We start from the raw sequence: 10,769 nt of genomic DNA, 5'->3' as shown, positions 1-10,769 counted from the left end.
ATTGCTTATTTTGGCACTTCGGAATAAAAGAAAACATCTGAAGAAAGTAACTACAAAAGCCACTGAGGGATGTGAAAGTCGGAGAACTAATCACTTTCTTGTGGAAAGCAATACATTTCGTTATTGACTACGCAAAACAGTGGGAAAAAAATTTCCAACTTATTAACGACCAAACATATCTCTCCGGTGCATACCCAAACAAAATTTTCTTAAAATATTTTCCAAGGGCGCAGAAGTGTAACTACAAACTAATTTCCGCCAACTTTGGGGTACTGCCTTACGATTGCAAAGTGGTTTGAAATCATATCCCACTTGCTCCCGCTTTACCGGCGAAAGCTGACTCCCAGGTACGAAAACTCTGCAAAGGTATAGGTAAAGGTTTCAGTTATTGCCAGAGGATTAGCCCTGGGGAGTCACAGTGCTCGGCCCCGGCCCCCGCACGAGCCGAAGGAGTGGACACCAAGCACCTTTGTCTGCCCGGGTTTCCTGGACCTGGGCCCACTGAAGCGGGTGGGGGCGCGGGTCCCGCGGTCCGGGCGGGCCCCAGCACTGCCCAGGGGAAACGCGCTGCGAGGGCGGCCCGGCCTGGAAGCGGGAGGTCAGCGGCGGTGCGACCGGTCCCCCTCCCACGGGAACCGCGCCAGATCCTAGCAGGAGCCGGGCGGGATCGCTATTGTTTTTGGCGAGCACATAAATCCCCGTGCCGACCCTCTGCGCACCCAGGTTTCCTCCTGGAGGCCATCAGATTTCCTCTTAGGCCCTATATAGAGGCCCCGGGCCCAGGCTGAGAGGCGCGCGCCAGCTCCGGCAAGCCTGCGCTCGCAGCGCCTCTTGCCCGAAGGTCTCTGCAGACAGAGTAGGATCAGAAGGTGAGAAGGGGTGATCTCTCCCCGGGGCCAGGAGCAGGAAGCGGGGGCGACACGGGTGAAAGGGACTACGGCGAGCGAGCGGGAGAAGGGGCAGGATTCGCTTCTCCGGGATTTCCCTGACGCCAGCAGCAGAGCCCGGCGCGCGCGCCCCGCGCCCGTCCGCGGCGTGGGGGAGGGGAGCGGGCCTGCTGCTTGCCCTCGCGCCAGCCCTTGCGCCCTCCACCGCGGCCCGCGAGGCGGCTGCCGGGATTGGAGCGAGCGCAGGCCGCGCGCAAAGCCCGGGCTGTGCGGGCGAGGGAGGCGCGCGCTCGTGTGTGCGCGGGTATGCGCGCCCAGGGTCCCCACCCCCCACCCCCCACCCCCGCCGCTCGTGGGCTCCGCCCCCTTCGCTCTGGTGTGTGGAGCTGGAGTCGGCGGCGGGTGGCGGCGCCTGGAACCTGGAGACCGAGAGCCCCCCCTCCCCGGAATGTACTGACTCCCTCTTCTCGGCTCTCCTTCACTCCCCGCCCCCCTGCAGGAGGGAGGCGCCCCCGAGTCTCCCCTCCCGCGAGAGGGGCCGCGCGGGCCCGGACGGGCTGGAGCAGCAGCGGCGGCGGCGGCTGCGGGAGCGGAGCCTGCAACGAGGGACCGGCTGAGGAGTGCGGGAGGGAAGGAGGCGAGGACTCCGCTGCACTGTCGCCGCCGCAGCAGCCGCTTACTCGCCGGGGAGAGATGACGGCGGAGCAGGGAGCCCGGCGACTCCTCGGCACCTCCTCCATCTGGCTCTGTTGCTTGCTGCTGCTCGGACGCCAGGAGCACGGCGCCGCGGCCGCCAGGAACGGCTCCCCGCCGCAGTCCCCAGGTAAGCGGCGAGCCGCTAGGGGCGCGGGCCGGGTGGGCCGGGGGCGCGGGGTGGGGGTGGGGGCGCGGCACCGGTGGCGGCGGCTGCAGTGTTTTGTTTAGGATCCAGAAGGAAACGTGCAGGAACTTCTCTGCCTCTCCTCCGGTTGCCTGAGAGAAAGGGGGTCGCGGATAGTCAAGAGTGAAATAGCCGGGAGGGGGGCTGCGGGGTGCATCTGGGGCCCCCGGCTCTAGGTCTGTGCTTTGTACCAGGAGGCAGGTTCACCCCTCTCCTCCCTCCCCTCCCCCAGGCTCATCCCACTTGTAAGAGTGGGACATTCTTGTGCTCACACAAGCACCAGTAGAGGCCACTACACACCTCATTAAATAAACAATCGTATGGCCAATTCATTAATTTTCAGGAAAGGAAGATGGGGGGGTGGGAGTGGGGGTGGTTTGAACTCCGCATTCTCTGGCCAGGGATTTCCCAGCTGAGGTCCCGGGGAAGCTCTGGCTTATCTCGAGGGACTCCTCGTGCACTGATTGGAGCTGCAAGTCTGCGGAAGAAAGAGGATGTCAGAGGGGCACAATTGCCGCCTCAGAGTCAGTGGTGTTGACTTAAAGATGAGGATACCTTGGAGAATGGTTCCAAGTGATTATAGCTGTTAGTGTTTCCGTTATGAAATGCCTCTTGTTTCCTGGGGATTATAACTATGTTTAAAGCTTGTTAACCACTTTTAACCTAGGGAATTGTCGAACCATCGGATTTTGAGTACGGGTAGGTTGTTTTCGGGCGGCAATCTTTAAATATATTTAGCTTCAAAAGACATTTTCAGTTTTCTTCTCAATATTATAGATTAACGAAATCACCTGCATTTCTCTTTTTTAAGGGGGACCAATTAACAAAAACGCCAAGCCTACCCATAAAGACCTGATTATATAGTTGAGGAGGGCACACTCAGGTCAGCAGTGGAAGGATAGATTTGCCCATCATCTGTTAAAATTGTTTGACCAAATTGGTATAGAATAAAACTTGACAAACCTTTTATTTACTTGTGTGAGATTTGAAATTTTTAGGTTGGAAAGTCATTTGAGCAGGCAGAATGGCAACTCTCATTGCTAACCCATTACTTGCTTTTCTCTGATACATGCGAAATAATATTTAAAATCACACATCATTATAATTTGGTTGATAAACTTTACTTTGGATTGTCTTGCAGAGTCCGTAGCTCATGGATTTTGCCAGTGTTAAAGAAAAGCTTTAAACCTTGAGTACAAAGCGATACTACCTTAGCAGATATGTTGACATAGTGTTTCAGTATAAAATTAACATCACTTAACATGGTGTGTACTCCCACATTCAGCCTTTACATGGTTTAGAATACACATTTCAGCCTTGAAATGTGGATAACTGATCCAATCCTTTCTTTCAGTGGAGATGGGCAAGAGAAATGTTAATTGTCTTGGAAAACAAGTTCCCTCACACTCTTGTTTAATTTTATATGTACAATTGGTAGATCATCATATTATGTGCTTAAGGTAATAGGTGGAGTTTTCGTTTGAAGTTTTGTCAGTAATCTTGTAAGTAAATAAAGTGCTAGTAATTTTATTGCTTAAGTTAATAAAAATAATATAAGCAGTCTTTTAGGAAATGATCTGAATATCTGTTCGTTTTAACATTAATTCAGGATATGCTTTTTTAGTTGGTACGGATGAGGTGCGAGAGGCATTGTTCAGCTGCTCTCTGCATTCCTGGTGCTTTACAGTCTGGTGAATGGATGGGAAAGATAGCCATTCAACCTCAAATTATATAATTAAGTAATTGTGATAAGCACTACAAAGAGGAATAGATTTTTGAGAAAGTATGTACTGGTGTCTCAGAAGTTGACACGTAAGCTGGGATCTGGGAAGGTGAGTAAGTGGAGGTAGGAAGGCTCCCAGTTAATCCTTGGTAACGTTGGGTCTAGGACGCAGAGCTTCTGGTTTAGTCCAGAATGCTTTCTACAAACCATCCTCCCTCATTACAAAGGGAAAAGAAATAACTGCTGGAAGGAGGGTTGGTCAATTCTGTCATAACCTGAGAAGAGAGCAAGGGAATTGGGAACTGAGTAAGCAGCAACTGAAACAAGCTCTCAGTAAATCAGGTATCATTTGTCAGTAGTTTTAATTTTTAAAAATTTTTGCAGAGTGGTAGACTCAAACCTATTTGTGGAAAATTAGACTGAGGAGGTGGTAGGAGATGTTTGGTATTAAAAAGAAAAATAGGGCATGGGACAACAAGATAAATGAAAGGTCTTTTTCCAGTTTAGGGGAAATGAAGACATGCAGAGAATAGAGGAAAAAGGAAAGCATGAAGGGGCCTGGTTTTAGAAAATGTCCAGAATGGTGGAGGATTGGAAATGAGTAGGACATAATTTGGTTTGAGAAAGAAAGGAATGGCAGATTACTGAAAAGATATGTAAGAAACTATGGGAAGATGACAGCAGGGCACTTGTGAAATGCAAGTCGTCTTTTTTCTTTTTAGGGCAAAAGGGTTAAGGAATGTTAACGGTGGAAATGGAATGCAGAATGGAGAAAGTTTGGAGGATAATGGCGAGAGCTCAGTTAAAATCACTTTGAATTTAAAGTAGATCATATCAACAATTTCTTCTTTTTTCTCTAGCGACTATGTGTGTTCCAAGAGTAGAATTAGAAAATGATTTTAATTCAATAGTGGTTGCTTATGAATTACATGAGATGTACATAAATTCTTTTGTTTTATTCGAATAGTCAGGTATCCCGTTCATTGGTCAAATTGGAAAAGAGTATTTGATGAAACGTCATTTTTTTTATCATAATAGTTTTGAGGTTACCTCGTCCTAGACTTTAGATATGCTGAGCTACTAAGAATCCTCGCCTCAACATCCTTCATCGATGGTTTTACTTACCACTTCTGCTTGAATCATTTACTTGATTGTGAGAGTCATTACTTTTCAAGACAGTCAATTCCAGTTTTGAATGACTTCTGTTAGAAAACTTAGCTTTATGCTGTGCATTTATTTAACTGTAATTTTCACCAGCTTCTTTCTCTTCTTGAAAATTTTCTCTTTTTTGCCTCTTTTGATATCACTTGATGTCCTGATTCAGCTCTTAACTTGCCTGATCTAGTCTTCATTTGTTTTTACAGGTTTCTTTCTCCCACTCATTAAATATTGGTATCCAAAGTTCATATCATTTTGTATACTCTTTGCTTGTCTTCAGTTGCTTCTTTTAAACTGATGACTCTCCTTGACCAAACCCTTCTTTGCGTGCCACTTAGTAGCTTCACTAGACAGGCACCTTGCATTATACAAGTCTAAATGTAAACAAATCTTTGCTTCTCTTCCCCTTGCTTCCCTCATCCCCTTTCTTCAAATAGTATCAAACTACCTCCTGGCCAGGCTTTCAGGTTGTTCGAATGAATGCATGGACTTGTCTTCCTGTTTTAACTGCCTTGGGCATCACTGTCGAACCCACTTAACCCTTTTTGAGATCTTAAATCATCCTGAACTCTTCCTTTTCTCTCATTTCCGTAGCCAATAGTACCATTTGTTTTTTTCCTTCCTAGATATTTCTTCAATCTTTATCTTTTCATCTTCAGTCCTATGTGGACTAACAGTAGTAGCTTTATAATTAATCTCTTTGTCTCCACTGTTATCCTCTAGAAATCTGACCTCCTGCTAGAGAGCATTCTTAAATATTTTCTGATCATAACCATTGTCCTACTAAAATTTCTTATTGATTTTCCACTGTTTGAATCTAAATTCCTTGGTATGAAGCTTGTGAGGCCCTTTGTGATCTTTTCCACCATTTCCCTCATCAGTTAAAATCTCATCTCTAGGCACCACTATTATGTACCTTACATTCTATCACAACACATTGACTTTGCTGCATCATGTGTGCATGCTGTGGCATGTGTTGGTTGGTCTTTCTTCCTGTTAATACCATGTCCCATTTCATCCACTTCTAAAACTTTTGCTCATCTATTCAATGAATTTTTCTCTACTAGCCCCCTCCACCAAAGAGGGTTACAGTCATCAGTATCTCTGTTTTCATAGCTTTGTTAGTACTTCCCATTTTGTGTTATTTTCTTGACTTTTCTACTAGTCTGAACCTCTTGAGGGTTGGGACTTTGTATTATTCACCTTTGTGTCACTAGTGTAACAAACGTAGCACAAGCATCTGGCAGAGAGTAGATAACCAATAAATGTTTGTTGAGTGAATGTTGAATTGCCTTTGTTTTTAATTCCCGGGACCATACAGCACACATCTGGTTCCTATATATTATGGCTCTTCTCATGTTCGATGACAGAATTTGTGTGTCTTTCTGCCTGTCTCCCCTCTACCTCCACCCTTCTTTCTAAGTTAATATCCTTAGTTCCTTCAGCCACTCTCATAGCTCTTAGTTTTCTGAACTTTTGTGAATTTGGTTCTCCTCCTGTGGATATGTAGCAGTTTTAGTGTTTATTAGTTTGTCATCTTTGAGGACATCAGTGATATTTCTGAGTCATTTATGAGAAGGCACTGATGCCCTGTTCTGCTTGGCTGTTAGAAGAAGATACAAAAGAAATAATATATTTCCAGGACGAATGCTCAGATGAGTGACTGCTTTTAGTAAATTATGAAAATTAGTACATGATGTGGGATTGTGTAAAAAGACTTCTGTTACGGAGGCAGAAGATTTGGGATATAACTCACAGTTTTACAGCTTCCCACATATTTGTAAATTGGGGCTCTAGTAAAAGAAGAGTAACATCTTGCCTCCGTAACTGGACTGTCTGAAGAATGAAATGTGGACTTGTTTGTAAACTGCAAAGTCCTGTATCTTTATAAATTGGTTTTAATGATTCTTTATGAACTTTAAATATATTATAATTTTATTGAAGTGTAGTTTTTTTCTGTTGTCTTAATTGATTATTGTTGGTTTTTGCCTTATGAATTTTCTCTTCACTAATACAAATATTTGGGCAACATTAATAAATCTCATTATATAGGGCCTCCGTTTCTTTTATTTTATTTATGTACTTATCTTTTTTTCCCAATACTTTATATTATTCATGACTTCTATGTGGTCGGGAGGTATGTACCATGTTATTGGTAAGCATTTTGGCTTCTGAGTAAAAGCACGTCAGTAGGAGAACAGTCAGGGGAAATGGAATGTAAGATCATATTGACCAGAGCACTAAATGAGGTCAGTGGCTAGAATATTTTTTCAACTTTAAAGTCTTGTGTTTAAGATTGAAAAATTGCCCGTTAGGGAGCACAAGCTATAGAAAGGTATTTTTATAAAACATCGCCCAATTTCGAATGCAAAGTTTATTCATTCAAAAATTTGGGAGAGACAAGGAATGCTATGATATTAGTGTATTTTTTTCTAGTCACTGTCTATATGGCACTTCCTTTTTGCTTTGTAGTCATGTTGTATGAACAAATTTATCTATACATGCTTTCCCTTAATGTGTCATTCTTCTTTGTTGATACATTATTTTTGTCATTTTAAAAATACTTAAATGCATGTTTGAGTTAAAACGGTTAAGTCTATAAAGTAAAATTTTCTATCACTTCTATCAATAAATTCCATTTTCTACCTTCAATAACCACTTTTAATACTTTTTCCCTCTGCATTTACATGTGTGTATAGTCATATTTTTTTACTATATAAGTGGGATCATCTATTGTTTTCAGCTTGCTGTTTTCACTTAACAGTCCCTTAGAGGTCTTTCCATGCCAGTATGTACAGATTTTCATATACCTGTTATTTAAAATGCCTGTATGTTATTCTGGTCAATGACTGTAATATTAAGAGTGGCCAAAAAATGTAGTATTTATCAAATACTCACTGAGCTCTAGGTACTGTGCCAAGCCATTTTACGTGTATATAGTCTTTTTTACAACCTTGTGAGGAAGATGGTAATATCCCCCATTCTACAGATAAATAAACTGAGTCTCAAAGATTAATGACTTGCTACAGGTCTCACAGCATTGAAAAGTAGGCCTTTGAATCCAAGCTTTTCCTCTAAACCTATGCTCTAAATCTAAATCTATGCTCTTATCACTTGGCATAATGCTGCTAATATTTTATTGTTTTCCAGTTGTGGTTATTGAAGTTTTCCTTTTCAATATTTTGCTGTAGTGAAGAACGCCATGATGAATATCTCTCAGTATATGGTCTTTCCCTCTATGTTTTGGATTGTACCGTAAAGCTCATTTCCTACATGGGATTACAGGTGAAAACATCATTTTTGTGTATATGTGGGCCTCAAGGTTCCATTTATTGTAGAAGAATAATGACATCATTAAAAATAATACTATTGACTAGTACTCACAATTTTTTCAAGGTATTTTTACCTTTAATTGCAAGCATTTAGTACTTAGGCCATTATTTTCTCTTCACCAATAAAAATATTTGGGCACAGTGTATTAATTTCTTAGAGCTGCTATAACAGAGTGCCATGAATTGAATGGCTTGAAACAGCAGAAAGTGATCTTCTCAGTTCTGGAGACCAGAAGGCCAAAATCAAGGTGTCAGCAGGGCCATGTGGCACATGAAACCGATAGTGGAGAATCCTCTCTTCCCTCTCCTAGCTTCTGGTGTTGGTTGGCGTTCTTTGGCTTGTAGACGCATCACTCCAATCTCTGGCTCCTTTATCTTCTCCTTGGTGTTTCTCTGTCTCTTTCCCCCCCCCTGCCCCCCTCCCCTTTTTTTTTATAAGGAGACCAATTATACCGGAGCAGGATGCACCCTATCCCAGTTTGCCCTCATTTGAACTAATCTCGTCTTCAAAGACACTGTTTTCCAGATAAGGTTGCATTCATGCTACCAGGGGTTAGGACTTGAATGTGACTTTGGGAGGGGCACAATTCCACCCATCAAACAAAGCTTCTCTGATTCATCTGTCAGTTGAGGGGATGGGCTAATAGGTAATCTCAGAAGTCCCTTCTACCTCCAACTTTCTATAACTTTAATGTCCATAAAATAGAGTTGGTGGGTATATCTCAGTTCAAGGACCTCTCTCCATTTCTTGTGTTTGAACACTAGCTATTTCTGTTCTTGCATGCAAGCATTACCATTTGTTATTCTTTAAATGTCAAGTTTGTCAAGTTGTATACCTTTTCTTTTTTTCTGGTGTGAAGTGGGATGTGATTGGGAAAAATTTTTAAGTTGCTTGTAAGTAGTTTTATTTTATTTTATATGTATAAAAATAGCTTTAAGTCTGAGTTCAGGAAATACAGGGTCAGTGTTAAGCCATTGTGAAATGTTTTAAATTAGAAATTTTAGATGCTTACTTTAATGCGTGTAAGAGATGGAAAGTTAGAGGACCAGGCTACAGATCTGGCTGAAATGAGGAGGTATGCCCTTATAAATCCTAAATGTAAGGAAAGGGAGAAAGACATAGCAGTTGGTATCTGGGGTAATCAGTTGTGAAGCTATATAGGTTTTATTATACTGAAATTAGTACTTGAATTTTTCTTAATAAAGAGTTAGCAGTTGAGTAGTCTGAAATAAAGATTGTGCATCCTTGCTTTTCTTCTTAAAAAAATCATTTAAAGGACATTTAAAATTGTTTTATAGTAAGAATTTTTAAATTGAAATTTCTAATAAGTCAGTCAGTTCTATGGCTAACGCTAAAATCTTAAGTAATTTTGGCTGTTTACATACACATATCTTTGAGGGTTAATTATGCAGAAAGCTGTGCATTATAGAGATGCTAAGATGCACTGGATATGTTTTCTCTCCTTGGGAAGCCTTTGGTCTAATTTGGAAGTAAGATAGATAACAGATAACTTGGTTTGGAGGATAAAAGCACCATCGATGCTTTGTAAGTAGAGAAACACTTTCTTGAATCATAGTGTTATTGTTGATCAAGGAATAGTGCTATTTTTTCTCATAATTCTGGTTCTGTATCTTTAGAGTAGTTCTTAGTTTCATTAAGCCATTAGACCAGGGTTATGAGAGGGAGTTATTTTTCATTTACTCTAAGTGAAACAATTATATGAATGTCTGAATATATGGGATGTTGATAATGGAGCCATCGGAGGGTGCAACTATTCCCATGGTCTTTTATATGTCCAGAGATTGATCATATCAGTTTTCAGGATTTATTACTCATCAGTAATAGCTAGTAAAATTTACTGAGGAGTCCTGAGCAGATGAATTTTTAGAATGCTGCTATGTAGAAACTGAATACACAATGTTTTCTGTTTTTCTGCTGCAGAAAATCACCTGACATTATTTTAATCTGTAAATTCAAGGTTAGAATAAATAGCAAATTGGAAGTAAAAAAATCTTGGATTTTTAGCATAATTTTAAACATAATAACTAAAATTTGAGGATCTTTTTTGGGTTATTCTTGAAAGCTTTTGAAGTTTGAGTTTTAGTTGTTTTAAATTAATTTAGTGTCTGGCATCCAAGAAATTGTGTACAGAACTTCTTATAGTCATGTGCCATTTACTAGTAGCACGTCACCTACATAAGACTCAACCATCACGTGCCCTTCCCTCCAAAATATAATTGAAGACTTGGGAGATAAGAGAAAATTTCTCATACAGTCCAAAAGGTCCTTGGTTTACAGCCTATTTACCTTTAATCCATATGCATTTCTAATAAACTGTATCATCTGATTTCTAATCCCATTGCTGATCAGAAGTGGATAGAAAGGCTGTCTTGCGAAGGTTGTTTGACAACAGCAAGTTGTTACATTTGCAGAGAAGACTTAAAATAAGTATAAGAACAAAAAATTTTCCCTTAAATAGAAATAATTGTCTCAGCCAAGTTGAAGAACACTTTTTTCCCCTCTCCGTTACCGCTAATTGACATTGCCTGCTCCCAGCTCATTCGTTTACCCCCTGATAGTATAGATACAATTGCTGTCTGGGAGATACAACTTCCATCAAATCTCTGGAGTCTCATCATATCTCAAATTAATATGGGTCCAAGTTGGGGTCTGAGGTGAGAGGAAAGCTGCTGGCCCCTACTTCTCAGGCCAGGGCATTTATCTTTATTAGCAGCATCACCAACCCTGATGGCTAAAGAATTTGTGGACATTTTTAATTTTTATTTTT

At 41.7% G+C, this 10,769-nt stretch overlaps 1 protein-coding gene across 5 annotated transcripts in view; it reads left to right on the top strand.

Annotated features, from left to right (window-relative positions):
* Nucleotides 1-1,264: 1,264 nt before the first annotated feature.
* NEO1 (neogenin 1) overlaps nt 1,265-10,769 on the top strand; it is a 278,077-nt gene continuing 268,572 nt past the window's right edge. For all 5 annotated transcript variants that reach the window (XM_077123854.1, XM_077123852.1, XM_077123851.1 and 2 more), the window contains exon 1: nt 1,265-1,710. In XM_077123854.1, coding sequence (XP_076979969.1) covers nt 1,581-1,710 — 130 coding nt within the window. In that variant the 5' untranslated portion in view covers nt 1,265-1,580. The remainder of the gene's footprint in view (nt 1,711-10,769) is intronic.

Source organism: Tamandua tetradactyla, chromosome 12, assembly GCF_023851605.1.
Source record: "Tamandua tetradactyla isolate mTamTet1 chromosome 12, mTamTet1.pri, whole genome shotgun sequence".
Classification (NCBI taxonomy): Eukaryota; Metazoa; Chordata; class Mammalia; order Pilosa; family Myrmecophagidae; genus Tamandua; species Tamandua tetradactyla.
The sequence above is the reverse complement of the archived record's forward strand: the minus strand, read 5'-3'. Positions and strand labels throughout refer to the sequence as shown.